The 18,764-nt window shown below is 31.7% G+C and overlaps 2 protein-coding genes across 2 annotated transcripts; both read right to left on the reverse strand.

Annotated features, from left to right (window-relative positions):
- Positions 1–2,413: 2,413 nt before the first annotated feature.
- Positions 2,414–16,085, reverse strand: LOC108727508 (sorting nexin-4). Its single transcript, XM_018455653.1, has 10 exons — positions 15,824–16,085; positions 14,270–14,376; positions 13,864–14,080; positions 13,683–13,788; positions 13,410–13,519; positions 11,360–11,497; positions 10,986–11,196; positions 4,191–4,323; positions 3,995–4,109; positions 2,414–2,618 (listed from the first exon to the last, which is right to left on the reverse strand). The coding sequence occupies exons 1-10, from the start codon at positions 15,899–15,901 to the stop codon at positions 2,568–2,570; spliced, it is 1,266 nt and encodes a 421-aa protein (XP_018311155.1). The 5' UTR covers positions 15,902–16,085; the 3' UTR covers positions 2,414–2,567.
- A 1,429-nt stretch (positions 16,086–17,514) lies between these two features.
- LOC108727505 (uncharacterized) lies at positions 17,515–18,424 on the reverse strand. Its single transcript, XM_018455650.1, has 4 exons — positions 18,244–18,424; positions 18,121–18,174; positions 17,743–18,042; positions 17,515–17,567 (listed from the first exon to the last, which is right to left on the reverse strand). The coding sequence occupies exons 1-4, from the start codon at positions 18,422–18,424 to the stop codon at positions 17,515–17,517; spliced, it is 588 nt and encodes a 195-aa protein (XP_018311152.1).
- Positions 18,425–18,764: the final 340 nt, after the last annotated feature.

Consider the following 18,764-nt stretch of genomic DNA (forward strand, 5'->3'; position numbering starts at 1 on the left):
TTCCCCCACTACTCCGGGTTCTTTAGAGTTACTTGGAGTGAATTTTGGAACGCACCCCAGTAGAGGCCTAGATAACAGAGAGGCGACAAGTGCGGTCGATAATCGAAATTCTCGATTATCACCGCCATTTTCTTTCACCATAGGATAGGCGAACTGCCAAATGTCAAAATAAGGTTAGCTTCTGAAGAAATATACATGTATCAGTAAACAACTATGTATTTACAGTACAATTTACAGAACATACTGCAAAACAGAACTTACAGATCACACAAACGATGAATTCTTTGGTTCCCAAGTAAATCCATTAATTTTCCGAATATTACTGACCCATATAGATTTTCTTCTGTTTGTGGGAAAACTATGGAGCATGACATTTACATCATCGTTTTTGTCTCCTTTTCTTACCTTTTGTTTTTCATTTTTATATTTATTACTACATGTATATATACAGCACTTCATTCTGAGGAAGAAAAATAATAACAAAAAACTTGATAAATATTCTTTTTTCAAATAAAGTTTATGTTTAATAAAAATTTAAATAAATAACAGTACTTATATCACAGTTAATGGTTATCCTTTCTTATGACTATATAACCTATATACCTTAACAAGTAAATTTATATTCCGGAATATCACAACATTATTATCGTTAATCATAATTCGGAAATGATATCGGAATATAACTCGGATATGATATCAGAATATCATAACTATTATATCAAGCTACATTAACCTAACATTACAACATAATATGAAAGAAAATGGCGCTGAATCACGTGATTTAGCGAGCCAATCAGACCATTTTCTCACCTGACGCCTCTGTTATCTAGGCCTCTATCCTGCAACACTGTTTTGTAAGAACAATGTGGTAATGACGTAGCAATATTGTGTTCATGATGGTAGCAATAATAAAAGTTGGGATAATCGGTTTTAAAAAAGAAGTCGGTACCATTACACGTTACTTTTGAGAAGTGATCTTCGCAACGCCGACACTACCGGTTCTGTTATTTCTGTCATGAAAAATTGCGACGTCACCATCCCCCCAAAAAAGATCAGAAAATCATGGAAGTAGTGCCCTATGAGGGGAGCGCTTAGGATTACAAGCCCTTCGACACAAATTTTGTTAACGCGGCTCTGACTCTCTTTATTATAATTTATGTTTTAAAAATGTATAATACACAATGCTATGTAATTGACTGATTGAATAGCAAAACTAGAATAATGAATGAAAATATGTGCATGGAATCTGAAATGTGTTTTTACAACTTTACAAAGTTGCCATTGTATTCTTTAATGTTATATATTGGAGATGAACCTCAATCGCATAAATAAAAGAAATAAAGAGAAAAAAAGCAAAAAGGAAAGGAAAGAAGAAATCCTGATAGAAAAATAAAATTTGAAAGTACTATGCCAGTCAATAAGAAGACATAAAGGCATATTGAATCATATATTTAATTGTCTGTTATATAACATAAAGCCAGATAATATAAAATTGTATAGTATATACAAAAGACAATATAGCGACGCCCCTATATAAAATAAATATAAAGTGAAAGTACAGAGTGTTACAGATACATACTAAGCAGTATGACGGGTTGCACGACAAATTTTGCAAGGACAGGCGCGGTTTAGTAGGTAGTGACAGTGACTTTATGTGTCTGCAACACTCGGTACATAGAAATTGTACATTTTTCTATATTTAGTGCAATAAGAATAAATAATTAACTAAGAATTCTTCTATATATAAGAATGCATTTCTTTTATAACATATGTTTGAGATTCGCGCAAAATATATAATAGAAAAAATAATATTAATTTTATGTATGTATAAATCTCATATGCTAATATGACATGATCGACTAAGAAAAATACAAACTATTAGGAAAAGGTTCGTATTCTAAATTCCAACTTTTGTAATGTAATAATAATACTGAAGACAAATAGAAATATATAAAATAAATAAATATACTGTTAATAATAATATAATTATCTGATCGTGTATATTAATTTTGGATAATGGGTATTATAATAAATATATTTTATATTCGTAAACAAATATGATTCTGCACGAAAGCAATTAAATTTGATTTAATTGTGGAAATAGAATTAAAGTGTCTGTCCTTCAAATGACAGAAGGGCAGTGTATAAAAAAATTATATCACAATAATACATCTATCGTTATTTGCATATAGCAAATTTTACAAGCTTACGATTTGCATCGTAATATGGTGTACACAATTAAGTATTTTCGCGTAAGTGATGTACTAAATGCTTATAAATATTTAAATAATGTGTTTCGGCATATTCATATATCTATATATATATTGTATATATATCTATATAGATATATATATCTCAACATGAATTACATACGTATATATATAATACAATATATATATATATATCCCTTATAGTCTGACGTTTTAAATAATAACAATCATGTACATTAATGTGATAAGCGTACTGCATGAGTGAACTTACAAGATACAGGAATATATGTCGTATGAGAAACATAGAGACAATTATTGTTCTGTGACAGTCTGTTCCGCAAAGTACCGTGATTTTTTTCACGGTATACTTTCGAGACAACCTTTGATATGCTGCCAAGCTTGGAGACCCTGTAATAATGAAGAATAATATTATCGTCAAGAAACATCACAAAAAACAAATAAATCGGTTATTTCAGAAACCTTATTAATTTTTGTACATATGAAATAAAAATTGAGATATAGAATTCAATATCAGGGAAGATAGATACACAATTTGCTTCATAAATTAAGCATTTCTTTCCTAGATACCAATTCTACACTCATAATTTACGTAAGAAACAGAGGTTAACGGTGACTTATCTTCCTTATATTAAATTCTGCAAAAATACCCAAGTAGCAAACACACGTCATTTTGACGTCAAATTCTGGTCATGTTGGTACGAATGACGTCAAGTGACCAAAAATTGACCAACCGATGTTATGACGTCATATTTTGGTCTTCCTTAATTCTCCATTTGGAAACGTCCTAATATGATATCATTTTGATGTCGTCGCGATAACACATATAATTTGCGAAATTAGAGAGAGAGAGAGAGAGAGAGAGAGAGAGAGAGAGAGAGAGAGAGCGTCATTAAGACGTTATTATTAAGCGTCAACAGTGATTATTAGAGTGAACAGACATATATATATAAATACCCAAAGTAGTAATAAATTTGACGTTATTTGTTGCTATTTTAACATCTGAATTACATCAAATTAATTGTTATTGAAAATGTCCTAACACGACATCAAAATGACGTCCTTACAATGACGTCCTTACAATGACGTCCTTACAATGACGTCAATAATTTTGTGACATTAGAACGTCATTATGACGTCATTAAAGATGTCATTTAGTGACGTCAGTCATGGTCAGCCAGTAAATGACCAAAATTTGACGTCAAAATGACGTGTATTTGCTACCTGGGTAATATATTTGTTAATGAATCACTTTATTTTAATTGAATTACTTGTTAATGAATTACTTTTTTTGTATTAATTATATCCCCTACAGCACAAAGTTACACAAAAGTTGCAGCGATATTGCTGCAAATTCTGTGCTGTATGGGATATTACTTTTAAAAAATAAAGTTAAACATCTTTCTTAGAAAACAACTGTTATTTTATAAAATATTCTTAAAAGTCTATCATTACATTTACTGAATTTTCTAATTAAAAACTTTATTTCATATGTATAAAAATACTCTCACAGAGAGAAACATGTCGTTTTTTTTTCAGCTTTTTTAGGAAATACCGTTTTTAAAAACAGTATATGTCCCACTGACTTAATGTATGAGATAATAAAAGATATTTATACATTTTGAATTATTTTTAGTACTACAATTGTAAAAATTAGTAAGTTTTTCAGTTCTCCAAAAGTTAATCTTTTTTACTTATAAGATTTTTGAAATGACCCATTCAAATATGTATTATAGAATATTTGAAATGAAATTTAATATATCGACCTTCCTAGCTAACTTAAATTGCAGAACACAATAAGCTGCCAAAGTTTCTTTTAGATCGACGATCTTTTGATGCTGGAACCTGTCGATGTCCATCATAGCTTTAATAGAGAAAGACCTGTATAACGATTTGCCAAAATTATTAACCTTTTTCATAACGAATATCATTAGATGATTAACTAAAAACGTGGTTTTTTACTTCAAATCTTCATCCATTTGCTTCACAGTTTCGTCGTGCTGCGCAATTCGTTGCTCCAGCTGGAGGATTTTCAACTCGCGAACCTCCTCGGTGTCCACAGAGCCGAATAAGCGTGACATCAGACCAGTTTTACCTTGTGAACAAAATTTATTATTTCCGAAAATAAACCTGATTTATAATGGCCGTAACCGTTAACTTATGCCGGTGCCGGTAAAATTCAACCATAGGATTTCAATTCGTTCATATTAATACGGTAAGTTAGTATGAACGAAAGCATTGAAATCCTATGGTTGAACTTTACCGGCACCGGCATAAGTTAACGGTTACGGCCATTATAAATCAGACTTTACGGTACTGCCACGAGATGGCGGTGTGCGGCGTAATAACTGTACGATATACAGTACAAAAAGTATACATGATATTATGGTACACCATATCAACATTTACCTGTACTGCATACTGTTTAGGTAGTACATCATGATACAGTTCGCGCAATTAATGCCTTCTACCCCTATTTTGACATTGCGCGTTACCTTCTCGATTATTTTCACGTCCATGGTCGTAGTCAGACAGAATTATCGACAATACGCGAGTTTCTCCAATCTCTATTGGCTAGTCTGGTTTGTCCGATTATGGCCATGAACGTGAAAACAACCGAGAAGATAAACGCGATGTCTCACCAGTGGACGTAATGTCATAGGCCAGGAAGGCATTAATTGCGCGAACTGTACATACATATGCAGTATCGTATCAATACGACGTACTATTATCGACAGGAGAGAGACTGTGGAGACCTCTAGTCGAAGACGAATTGAATTTCTTTGGTACTGTGAGAGTATAACGTATGATTTCCTAACCTGAACAGCCATTATATAATTTATAAAATTAAAGGTACAATTTCATGCAGCGAAGCTTCGCTGGCGAAGACTCCCCACTCCGCCGTAAACGAAGCCAGCATTCTTCGCTCTTCGCTAAAGCCCTCTTACCTTTTCATGGAGCGAAGTTTCGCTGGCGAAGTTACTCCCACTCGCCGTGAATAAAGGAGGATAAAGATGCAATCTACGGTGCTCACCTCAAAAATCGATAAAATTATACTCATTCGACGCGTTTTTACATGAAACGAAAGAATCTGGCAGAAAAAAGTGCCGCTTTGCCCCGCGAACCGAGATATTAAGCGTTAAAGTTGTCGATTATATCGGAGGTTAGGAAATCTGTCATAACGACTACATGTAGCGCTATTCTATTCCGAATAAATCATGTGGACAGTGGAGTGTGTAGACAGTAATGCTTGGGTTCGCTACGCCGCCCCGAACGAAAAAAAAATAACGTATTCTACCCGCTTGGGACCTAACTGCCTAGAAGTTACAGCTGAGACAGTGTCCGCTTGGAATATTCCTAACCCAATGAAGACAGTGGGGTATGAGAAGTCTTTTTAAAGACAGTGTTATTATGTCATTATTTTTTCATTCGGGGCGGCGTAGCCGCCCCGAACCCAAGCATTACTGACTACGTTTATACCGTACGACTGATAGCGACCTGACCTATATCTGACCCAAAGGTCTAGTCACCAACCGTTTACACCGAAAAGGACTTAAAAATTGATTGGGTCACATTTAGTCCACGCTGGTCCGAATTAGAGCCATCTATCGTATTTTGTGCAGATTATTTCCATATACAGCATTGTATTCGCTAGAACGTATACATAGCATTATATTGAGTCGGGATGACAGATACCTTAACCTCTAAAATCTCGAACTTTAGTGCTTAATATCTCGGTTCGCGAGGCATTTTTGCCAGATTCTTTCATTTTAAGTGAAAATGGGCCCAATTTCATCAAAATCGGAGATGAGGCCCGTATTCTAAATAATTACCATTATTTGTATTATATTATTTTGATTAGCAAAGGCATTGGTATTTACGAACTTGAATTGCTGCATGAACTTTTTTCCATCTTTTTTTTAATATTTATGTTCTTTGCACAAATCAATTAGTCTTTTCACAGTCTAGAAGTAAATAACAAACCGGTTTAACCTAACTATTCAACAAAACAGTAGTGTCCTACCGAGCAAATGACTACGAAGCTTTTAGATCGGGTCAGTCGCGCGTTTACACCGAGAAAGTAGACGACCTATTTTAGGTGAGGCCGCTAAAAAATTCAGCCTGACCTACAACAGGTCGGGTCAGGTATAGTAGTGTTTATAGCGTGCGGCCTAAATAATGTGACCTAAATTAGGTCGAATTTGGGGTATAGGCCGCGGACTAAAAGTACGGTGTAAACATAGCCAGTGGCTACGTTTACACCGTACGCTTAGTCCGCGACCTATAGGATAGGTGTCTTTGTTTAATATACAGGATAAACAAGGACGTCTATTGTATAGGCCGCGGCCTAAATGCACAGTGTAAACGTAACCAATATCTACACACTCCACTGTCCACATGGGTTGTGATTTATTTGGAATAGAATAGCGCTATATGTAGTCGGTATGACAGATTTCCTAACCTTCATAGTCGACAACTTTAACGCTTAATATCTCGGTTCGCAGAGCAGAACGGCACTTTTTTCTGCCAGATTCTTTCATTTCATGCAAAAACGCGTCGAATGAGTATAATTTTATCCATTTTTGAGGTGAGCACCGTAGATTGCACCTTTACCTAAAGGAGCGTTGAACAAATAATCCAAAAAATTGATTAATCAAAAGATTCTTTGAATTATTTGGCCAATCAAGTGGACCATAGCCAGAGTCAGCGTTGCCTCGCTCATAGTTGGACAGTGTCGAACTTTGAACGAACTTCGCTAGCTAAGCATTTTCACACGAATCGACGGAGTGGAGGGTTTTCGCCAGCGAAGCTTCGCTGCATGAAATTGTACTTTAATATCTCACTTCGCGGGCAGAACGATGTTTTTTCTGCACAAATTTCTATTAGGACCATGTTGACCAAATGTATCATAGCTATACATCCATGATTATATGAGTGTTCGTGGACTATCGAAGTAACGGTTTCCATACGATTTCAGAAGTCAAGCACATTGGATGGCGGTATGCAACCGGATGGATGACCGCTTCGAAGAGTATAAAATTATAATTCCCGAATTAAAGGAAGAAAAAAAATTTTTTTTTGTCATAATTTTATCATTGTATATATTCTGGAATACGATATTAATCAATAATCATAATAATAATATTCATTTTAGCAATAAAACTATAAAATTAATTAATTTTGGTAACGTGCGTACATTACCGATACCGCGTACCAAAATATAGTGTACCGGTACTGTACACTTTAGGTACGCACGTACGTGATAGACGGTACCGGTACGCATAGTACGTTGTACACTCACCGTACTAATATCGTGGAAGTATTTTGTTATCTGGGTATATATGAATATAGAATAATAAGAATAACAATAAATAACTGATTTTTTATTGTTATTCTTATTATTCTATATTCATACAATACTGCTAATGTAAAACTCCCTTTCCGTGCATTTTCCGAAGTGCGCGCGTTTTCCGTGCGTTATCGATTCTATGAGTAAATCAAGCCGATAAGTCAGGGCTACTGCACGACCCTGCGAATCATTGACGGGCAGTGTACGGTCAAATCATACTTTTCTGTACTGTCATTGTTCTTGTAAAATCATAATTTGAAGGTTTCATAATATTCTTATAAATTATTCAAATGTGGGAAAGTACTTTCTGATTGGACATATACTTGAATTCATTTTTACATATATGTGAAGAAATAACCTACGTGGTAACAGGAAACTGTAATTTACAATTTTTGGGGGATTTTCATAAAGATTCGTACTTTCCCAAATAAAAATTATATATTTCCGTTTTTTCTTTTATTCTGGAGAACGATTTTTTATTCTGTATAAGAAAAACAAAATGGTTGCAAAAATATGGAATGAGTGTTCCGTCGGTAACTTTAACATCCCTTTAACCCTTTGAATCACGCAATTAAAGGAAGATTAATTTGTGAAAAATGTATAGAATTATAGGTTTTTGAGGTCGCTGAAATCAAATCTTTTATCAGATCCTAAAAAAATTGAAATCCGGCAAGTATAATATGGCAGCATAAAAAGCAAATTAATTCTTGATTTTCACTACAATTCGCATTCTATTCTGAAAAATCTGTAAATAAGGATTTTCTGAAGTAACAGAATATAAATCCAACCATTGAATTTATAAAAAATTGAAATACAATTTATAAAAAAATGTTGAAATATAACAATTTATAAAACAAATGTAAGAATATTAAAATAAAATTTGTGAAACAAACCGAATGTATATTCGTAATCAGCGACCTCAAAAACATAAATATAACTCAAAAAATGAGTATGTTCATAAGGGCTTTCTTTCACAAATGAATTTAACCTAAAAAAAGCGTTAAAATGTTTACAACAAAAAAAATACAAACAAAATGGAAAAATCAGTACATAGAAGTCAGAACTAAGTATTTATATAATGAATAATGAAAAAAGAATCATTAATTTCGGTGAAATCTTCGAAATACAGTTTAAAAAAGAAGAGCTAAAAGGTGTAACATATATGTTACGCTGTGACTCAAAGGGTTAAAGGGATCCTAAAGCCGTCTGTAATAGTCTGTATTGTCGATTAAACCATATAATTTTTGTATAACAATTACTTTTTTCCTCTCTTACAAATTCGAACATTCTTTTTAAGGATTAAAGTGTGTATATGCATTAATACGCGTCCGTGAGTTGAAGTTTATGCCGAAAATGACAAAAAATTTCGAAATTGATATCTTCTTTACCATTTCTTAGTCCAATATAGCGCTCTAGAGCTGTTACGTCGTAACAACATTTGATTTACACAATACACAGGCTGTGCAATCTGTACTTACGAAATAGTAGTTCACAGAGTAATTTGCACAAAGAAACAACATGGAGTTCTAAAGCCGGTATTCATAATCCGGTTTTATTTCAAGATCGTCTTAAGTAATGGTTTAAGATGTTAATACAGCTCTTTGATTGATTCATGACATCTTAAGACTGTACTTAAGACGATCTTGAATATAAAAATTGACTATAAATACCGCCTTAAGAATTGGACTTAGACGTTTAACTAAAATATTATAGTTATACGAAAATTTATGTGTATGCGTACGTGAGATATTGATGTAGTAGTATATTATATAGTGATGTGTCAATGACATGTAAATCATCTGTGTGTAAGTCCTACTTACACTCGTCTTTAGGACGATTTAAGTACCATGGTATATAAAAAAAGGTAAAATAAAATAATAAAAATATATAACTATATTTTTATTTAAAGTATAATCACCCTTCATTTTAATACATTTTTTAGAATATATAGTAACTTCATCTTTCTGTACTAGAAGATCAATTTTTCTAGAAAAAAATATTTAAAATTTTTGTCTTTAAAATAGTTTAACATTGCGAAGATCACTTTTTCATCAATAATAAATATTTTCTCGTATAAATCGGATTTTAATGTTAAAAACAAAAAAGTAATCATTAGTAGCTGTAGAGTCAGGTACTATAGAATAAGTAAATATACGGAAAGAAGGATTTTGCTGAAGTATATGACAATTTATTTATAGATACAGATTTAAAAATAAAGGAATGTGCAAATATCGGTCCAAAGTGTTCAATTAAATAGATTTTCATAAAACTTCTATCAAACGTTTCACTACTGGGTTATAGAATTATATTGCTGAAAGTACAACGTAAGTGTAGCAGAACGATAGCGCACAAATTGAATCTATAATATCTATCCTACTTTTTGGAATTTGGAGAAAAGCTAACTAAAAAGACCGAGGGCCCGTAGACCGAATAATTGAAAGAATGTATTGCGAAGTTCATAAGATTAATAAAATAAATGTCCCTATATCTGGATACTTGTATAAAATTTATTATTATTAATCTCTCAAATGCTTTTTTATTACAATATTATAATTTAATTGTATTTAAAAATTTCAATTAAATTATGATATTATATTTAAAAAAGCATTTGAGATTAATAATAACATAAATAAAAGTGTGTATTTCGAGTAAATGTCTGATGTACATACATTCCAGTTACAAGGACATTTATCTTGAAATCGCCAATTTAAGTGAAATCGCCAAGAATAACAAACATTGAAAAAGTGGCACATAGATCTTTGTCCTAAATTATCGCTAAATTGGTCATCTTTGTCATCTTTATACATAAAATCCTTTCACTAGTACGATTCTATATATATGTGTATGGCCTAGTTCACCTAGTAGAACGTCTGGTAAGAATTTTATAAAAATTTATTTAGCTCAACTTTGGACCGATCTTTACATACTTCTTATTGGATAATTAAAATAATTATGTAGAACATTTAAACTGATTGTTAGAATGTCAAAATTTTTTGTAGCATTGTTGAGTTTCCTACATAATTATTTTAATATTCCAATAAAATTATTTTTATATCTAAATTTATACCTAAATTTAGATATTTATACCTAAATTTAGATATTTATATACCTAAATTTTTTAAATACTTCAGCAAAAGCGGCCTTTGCTGTGTATTAAATACCATATTAAGAATGAAAAACGAGATTTTTTTAAGTAGTACTACTAAAATTATTTTAGTACTACTATTTCCTGTACTACTAAAATAATTTTAGTAGTACAGGAAAGTTTTGTTTTATAAATTGCTCTGCAGAATTCATTGAATAAAATTAATGATTACATTAAAAAATTAAAATTTATGTGTACAATTGTTTCGATTAAATTTAATGTGTTTTTATATTTTTTGAAAGTTATGGATTTTACTACGTACCTTGCATGACTTTGTCTTTCTGTTCGAACGTAGTAGTTAAGGCATCATGCGCTTCATCCTTAGCCAATTGCAAAGCTTCTCTGCGTCTAACCACAGCCTGCAACGCTGATGCACCGAACAGCCACTCCTTCAGCTGATCTGCTATAAGTTCTTCCTCCTCGAGCGTAGTGTCTATCGTAGCTGCTAATGAGTCCAAGTAGTGTCCCGATTTCTAAGAAAATAAATTGTGATGCGATGTTTTGCAAATTTAAATCGTATTTAAATGTTTTCTTTTCGTTTTAAGTCGCACGTTATTCTTTTTGTTTTTGATGTGAATAACATTGATGTTTCTTATTTATTAGCACTACAGCGTTACTTTCTATGATGAGAAATACCTGTAGTTCGTCACCCATTCCTTTCTCTATGGCACTCCATTCGCTGAAAACACGCCCATAATTTGCGTGCAGTTTATATAGACTGTGTTGCTTTTCCACAAGCCGCGCGCGTACTCGTAGTAGATTACATAAGTTGTTCTGTAAAAATAATTATTTGAGGACACATCAATAATACCGGCATTATAATATTGAGTCCATTAGTAAAAGTTGTTATTTCAATTTGAAATTTTTTTTCAGCGAGAATGAAGAAACCTTGTATAATTTTATTCGTTTAAACTGTTAATAAGATCTTTTTGCGAAAAATTAAAAAAATTCATTGTTTTAGTGTACATAAAACGTGTATGACGTGGCATAAGAAATAAATATAATTTCTGTTTATCGAAACAGAATGCACTTAACTAGTTTTGCAGCTGGATAAAGTATTTTCTCCTAATTTTAGAACAATTCGTCTGCTATTTTTATATATGGCTTTATTTAAATATGGCTTTATAAATATAACTGTATTTGTGCAACAATAAGGATTTGAGGATTTAACTTCTTTACAATTTTTTTCCTACAACGATAGGAATTTAACTTCTTTTAGAATTAGACCCTTTTTTCTTTTATATAGATTTTACATAGATTTATTTATTTATTATATATATATTTTATATTATTGTATTATATAGATTGATTTTATATTATATATGCAGTGTTAGTTAAGTATGTTGCCATACTCAACAGAGCGATTCTTTGATTTATTTCAAGTAAAAAATATAAACATGTGTCCTAAACGGCTTAGATTTCGAAATAAAAAAATTAAACGTGTAGTAATAATTGTTTATTTGAAAGAAATACAACTTGAACTAGTCAAAAACTAGTCAAAAACAGAAAAACCAAAACAGGCTTCAGTTCTTCTGATGAAATAAAACAATTGGATGAATTGTTGAAAATGTCCACCTTGCGCCATGATACATCCATCGTGCCTTCTTCTCAAAGATTGACGTACACGCTCAAAGATCAGAACTGAAGTCTATTTTTGATTTTGTGACTTTGACTTTGACTTTGTCACTTTGTTTACGGTTGTGCGAATGGTAACTCACGTAAAGCAAGGCATATTTATGCAGGAAGATATCTCCAACGCAATTTACCATTTCATCAAACATTTGCAAACATTCACCTGTATTTCGGAAATTAAGCCATTTAGGATACATGTTTATATGGACTTTTTTACTTGAAATAAACTAAAGAATCGCTCTGTTGAGTATGGCAACATACTTAACTAACACCCTATATAACTGCAACTATTTCAGTACATTCTTAAAACGTTCAGTCCATAACCGAAAAGTCAATGAATCCAGAAGTAACAAATCTAATATTTTTATATTTTTAGATATAATTAATATTTTTGCATATAAGCTGCACAATTAAGAGGATCCTAAAACGAAACTCGAACTCCGACGAAATCACTAGATGTCGCTGTTTTTCCAGCGCATCGACATGTCTTTATATACTACCACACCAATATCTCACGCAACCTACGTTACACGCAGTCGCACGTGCATGTCAATTTTCGTAACAAATTCATCGCGATAAAGCGTCTAAATCTAATTCTAAGTATTCGACGTTATTTGTTCGTGCAAACTACGTGTTTGTGGAATACTATTTCGTAAATACAGGTTGCAAAACTTTCGTATCAAGCAAATGTTTTCACAACTTGACAGCTTGAGACGCCATGTCTACACTAAGAAATGATAAAAAATATATTAATTTCGAAATTTTTGGTCGTTCTCGGCATAAATTCCATCTCACAAACACGTATTAATGCGTATACTTCAATCCTGCAAAAGGATTTTCGAATCTGTGAAAGAGAAAAAAGTATTTGTTATACAAAAATGATATGATTTAGTCGGTAATACAGACAGCTTTAGGATCCCCTTAAGAAGATATTATTAATACAGGCAAAAAAACAAATTATCAAAGATCGCTACTCATTAAAGAATCATAGAGATCCGTTTGTTAAAACAAAATATATAATATTTTAAAAATAATATTTTGATTCATAGCTTACCTGCAGTTCAATTCCATAATTTTTTATAGTTTCGAACCGTTTGTCCGGCTTTCTCAGTCGCACCGCTACGCTAAGCGCTTTTAGTTTCGATTCTGCGATCTGCAAATACCCTACACAGCAAACAATAAATAATTATTACAATAAAGAATTATCAGAGATATTCTTTAAATTATTAATTTTTATAGACAAACTTTACTTAGTTTCTTTTTAACTACTATTTTTTAATTTAATTTTGTAATGATCTTTTCTATTATACACAGAAATAAGAATTACCTGTTTCTTTAACACTTTCTCTCCAACCGTCTGTCTGTTGAAGAAATCCCATAAAATGTTCGTCCCGTGAAAGTATAGGATGTGAAGCAACTCTAATAAGAAAATTCTGTGTACAAAAACATTTTTTTTATTTTTCCAGTACAACATTTTTGTATGTCATAATTGCAAATTAAAAACGTACCTCGAGTCCAGCTCTTCTGCGATCAACAAAGTCAGGATCGAACGTATCAGTCGTCACTTTTTGCCAAGCGTAGAGAACTTTTTTTTCCGGTAACGGTGGTAAAACGATGTACGGATAAGAAATTTCCAGATAAGCACGGAGCAATTCAAACTCGGTGTATCGTCGCCATAATGAGCTTATCCTAGTTAGCGCATTTTTGAAATCAGGATCAGTGACTCTGTAAAAAGAAAAAGAATGAAATTATATGAATAATGGAAGCCTTTCAAGTAATAGTATTTCCTAAATAATATTTTAAAATAAATTATACTCTTATACTTTGAAAACAAAAACTTATATTGCATTAAAATAAATTAATTAATTTTGTTACATTTTGTTACACGATTCGTATTTTTATTTTCTTACTTACTTAGTTTCAATGAGGTATACCGTGTAGAATTCTCTTAAATTAAGTGCTCTATTCGCTCTCTTCTCAGCCTCCACTATTGAGATCTCCATGTGGTCGAGCAGGCAATCCTGAAATATATTCAAGGATTCAACAGTCTTCTTTTAATATTCGCGCAAGTTTTAAGAAAGGTGATTGCTTCTATCATCCATCTGTTTCCTTATCAGTCATGCAAGATTGTCACGGTTTTGGTGAAATAAACATTAGTACGCAACAGCTGTATACTCACAAACTTATTCAATATACAAAGGTATCCCCAATATACGGAGGTACCTATTAGGGATCGAGGGAAGAGTTGAACACGACCTGTGTATTCGGTTGATACAGCACCGAAAGTTTTCAGAAATATCTCAGAAATATTTCAACTGGAAAATGAAATATTTCATAAAAATTGCGAAATATGTTTGCAATATTTCTGAGACAGCTCTGGAATAGCAAAATGTCCGCAATTCTTGCACACTTGAAATCTTGTTGAAAGATTGATGAAATATTACAGAAAGAATCTGCAATCTTTTTTAAAATATTACCAAAAAGGTTTCAGCTATTTCTAGTACTACAAAAATGATATTCAAATATATACTTCATTGATACTTAAATAATATTTAAATTTATTATGTCGACATAATAAATTTAAATATTGTTTAAGTATCAATTAAACCTATATTTTATCATTTCTGAAGTATTTAAAATTTATTAAGAGTTTTTTGCGATCTGTTTACACAGATTACAAAACTTATTGAAATAAACTTAAAGTATTTTTAAAAAATACTAATTACATCAACTATTTTAATTAATTAATCACATTATATGTATATATAAGCACATATACATAATTACTATTAAAAAATCACACCTGCAGTTTCCACACAATATCATTATTCATATACAAAAGTTTTTCGCAATTAAAGTAGAATAAGTCATTCGTATACAAAATTTTTCGCAACTAAAGTAGAACAAGTCACAATAACATCAAAATGATATTAAACTGAACCGTGATTGATAAATAAAATGATTTTTAGTAAACATTTTGGAGCCATTTTAACATCATGATGATTTTTTGTTCTATTTAAATATGTTTTTCAATTTATTGCATGTGATAGATTTTAGAAACATTTCTGTTAAAACATTTCATATGACATATTGCAGAATCCTTCCAGAATTGTTGCACATGAGATGTGAAAGGTTGAAACATTTCTGAAAATTTTTCGCTATAATTGGTGCTGTATGGGGAGTCACTGACATCAATTGAGAGACACTACGCAGTGTTCTGATAATCACCTGCGCGACATGCATTCGTCTATTCGCGATTTCATTAAAATTAGATAATTTAATCGGCGTCTCTAAATCTGTCTAATCCAGTGAGCGCTCGGTTGGAAGATTCTTTTCGAAATTTCGTAGTCGCGTAACTCTGCGTGACGAGCCAAAGCACCGCGACTCCGAAAAGGCGTACCGCGATGAGAGAACGACTTATCGATTTGCCACAGACGAATGCGTGTAAAAAACAAGCTAGCCCTTTACCTCTTTCCGCGTCTCCATGGCGGTCATATTGGCGTTAGCCTCCCTCTGATAATTGCCGTTTTGAAAGACCTCTTCCATGATTTGCGTCACCTGCAATTATCTACGGGCCCAGCCAGCGGGACTCCAATTTAATCTTTCGCATCACGTTGGATCGCTCGACGTCGACCTACTGCCACCACTGGTTGTATCGACACTGTCGCGTCGCAGGCACAGTCCGCAGGGCTGTAAGACAACATGCTGCGCACAATCGCGGCAGTCCGATCGAGAACCGGTCCCAGTTATCCCAGATATTCATGTTCACTCATGTTGTAACACAAATTCAGTACCGTACGAATACGCGCGGTCAAAAAAATTCATAGAATTATGGGAAACATCAAAATTAATGATATCAAAAAAGGCATTTATCTCTATATAATTTAATAGGATTGAACAAGTTAATTTTCTCTATTACTAATTAACAAGAAGAGAATTACAGTAGACTCATCACGGATTTTGATCTTCTTTAGTATAATGAATTCATATACCTAAAAAATAAATACGTACCTTATTTGAGCATTTTGTTGAATAAGCCTTGTATGTAGTATTTTTTTAATGTACTAGAACATAACAAGCGCGCGCTTCGCGCGCGCCATTAAAATTTTTCATAAAAAGAAGATACAACACATAATAAAATAAAACATAATGAAATTAAAAAAGAAATAGTAAATTTATTTAACAACACAATGAAATTAAGGAAAAAATAGTAAATTTATTTAACATTATAATATTAATATTTTAAATTTAATAATATTATAAAATTAATATAGGTCATGATCTAATAAAGATGATAATAAGGATAGTATCATCTGGGTTTTACTTTTTAATTTGATAGTCTTTTGTACAAATTATATATGATACATGTCATTAAAATTAAGTAAATAATAAGGATAATATCATTTGTATTTTACTTTTTGATAATTACTATTATCAAAGAAGTAGGAAATCTATTTTAAGGGATATTACCATCTCTGTTTCTCTCTGACTAATAAAGATTATATATTTATTTATATATATAATTTTTAACTTGTTTATTGTCGCGTTGATTACCAAGATAAATTTTTAATGTTTGCCAAGAACGTACTCGTGAAAAGGCAACATAAAATTGTCCATGATTAAAAACATCTTTACGAAGATCTATTCCTACTCTATCAAATGTTTGACCTTGTGATTTATTAATTGTCATAGCAAAAGCTAATTTTATTGGAAATTGTCTTCTCTTAAATGTGAAAGGATATACATTTTTGTGCAGTATAATATTATACGATTTAAAAAAACAATATCTCCTATTTTATCATCTGATAAGATTTTGCATTTTAACAAATGATTAGTGAGTTCAATAATCATTAATCTTGTGCCATTACAAAGACCTTCATTGATACTAAGATTTCTAATTAACATAATAACACAATTTGGTTTTAAACGTAATTCATAAAGTGGAAGAGATGACGGAGATAAAGTATTTAAATATTCTAGTAGTAAGACTTTACTAATTTCATTATCATCACAATTTTCAATACTATCAATACTTGTATAAATTCGTTCTTCAAATGTATCTAATAATTCGACAACTCGTTTATTAATTTCATCTACGTCAGCATTTCTTGCAGAAAGTATTGTACATTTCGTTATTTTATCAAACTCTTTATTTCGTATTAAATTGCCATATATATCTTGTACAATATCGGTATTAATGGATACAATACACCTATCAGGAAATTGTATATTATCATTAGAATCATTTAATATACCATCTCCCATATCCAACAGAAATTTTACAAATTCAATTTCTTCTGGAAGAACTCGCATGTTTCCCGTTAAAGAGAAATTTATAAAATATTTCCAAACAGAACTAAATTTGATTGAAAGATTTATAATTTCACTTCGAGTACCATGTACTTTAATAGGAAGAAGTTGTCTAAAATCACCACCTAACACAATAATTTTTTCACCGAAAGGTAAATTATTATTCATAATATCACGCAACGTTCGATCCACAATTTCTAAAGCATATTGTGGAGCTATTGGTGCTTCATCCCAAATAAAAATGTCTACTTCTTTTAAATAATGAGCTTCCTTAGATTGAATTTTAATGCTGGATGATGAATCAGCAAATAATGGAACCGGCAATCCAAATGTTTTGTGAACTGTTTTTCCTGCTGGCAATAATGTCGCTGCAATGCCTGTAAAGGTCATTGTACATATACGTTTGTTTCGAATTTTCACTAAATGATAAATAGTCGTATATATAAATGTTTTACCTGAACCACCTGGACCATCGATATAAATACAATTATTACTATGATCATTAGTATCTAATTTATTTAATATAAAATTTACTATCTCTTTTTGTTTATTATTTAATTGATCATATTGTCTGTTACCAATTTCCATATCTTCTTCAAATGTCATATAATCACGTTCTTCATTATTTTCTATTAATTGTTCCATTTGTGGAAAATCTGCAAAACTTTTACCTTCAGCATAAAGTATAGTATTAATTTGTGTGTATGCTTTCCTTTGTCCTTCTAACAATCCAAAGGGTCGAAAATAATCTTCTGACATTGCTACTTTAAAATTTTCCCAAAGCTCTTCAGGATGCAACGGTTGACAATGTAATAATATATGTACAAATAGTTTGCGAAGTTGTCAGGGCATCATCCATCCAACAGCTTCAGTCATAGCTCGTTTTCATTCCTCATCATTTTCAATTAAACCTAAAGCTAAGCATGCTGCTGAAAATGATTGATATACTTCTCCATTTACAGTTCTCAAATCACTAAAACTTATAGCTCTCTTTACAGTAAGTAATAATAGCCGTAAATGAAATAATTCAGTTTGTGTTGGATTAACAATACATTCGTCCTATACAATTAAAATGACTTTTATGTTTAGTCCAACGTGA

This window comes from Mycetomoellerius zeteki, unplaced genomic scaffold (assembly GCF_001594055.1).
Source record: "Mycetomoellerius zeteki isolate Tzet28-1 unplaced genomic scaffold, Tzet1.0 scaffold50, whole genome shotgun sequence".
NCBI lineage: Eukaryota > Metazoa > Arthropoda > Insecta > Hymenoptera > Formicidae > Mycetomoellerius > Mycetomoellerius zeteki.

What these genes read in the sequence shown, in the direction of transcription:
- LOC108727505 (XM_018455650.1), bottom strand. Translation starts at nt 18,424, where the DNA reads ATGTCAGAAGATTATTTTCGACCCTTTGGATTGTTAGAAGGACAAAGG. An exon ending in TGAAGAAGATATGGAAATTG is followed by an intron (nt 18,175 to 18,243) that starts GTAACAGACAAT and finishes TAAATAAATTAG; the next exon opens with ATACTAATGATCATAGTAAT. An exon ending in TAAAGTACATGGTACTCGAA is followed by an intron (nt 17,568 to 17,742) that starts GTGAAATTATAA and finishes ATTTCCTGATAG; the next exon opens with GTGTATTGTATCCATTAATA.
- LOC108727508 (XM_018455653.1), bottom strand. Translation starts at nt 15,901, where the DNA reads ATGGAAGAGGTCTTTCAAAACGGCAATTATCAGAGGGAGGCTAACGCC. An exon ending in GTATACCTCATTGAAACTAA is followed by an intron (nt 14,081 to 14,269) that starts GTAAGTAAGAAA and finishes TTCTTTTTACAG; the next exon opens with AGTCACTGATCCTGATTTCA. An exon ending in GCAGAAGAGCTGGACTCGAG is followed by an intron (nt 13,789 to 13,863) that starts GTACGTTTTTAA and finishes TTTTGTACACAG; the next exon opens with AATTTTCTTATTAGAGTTGC.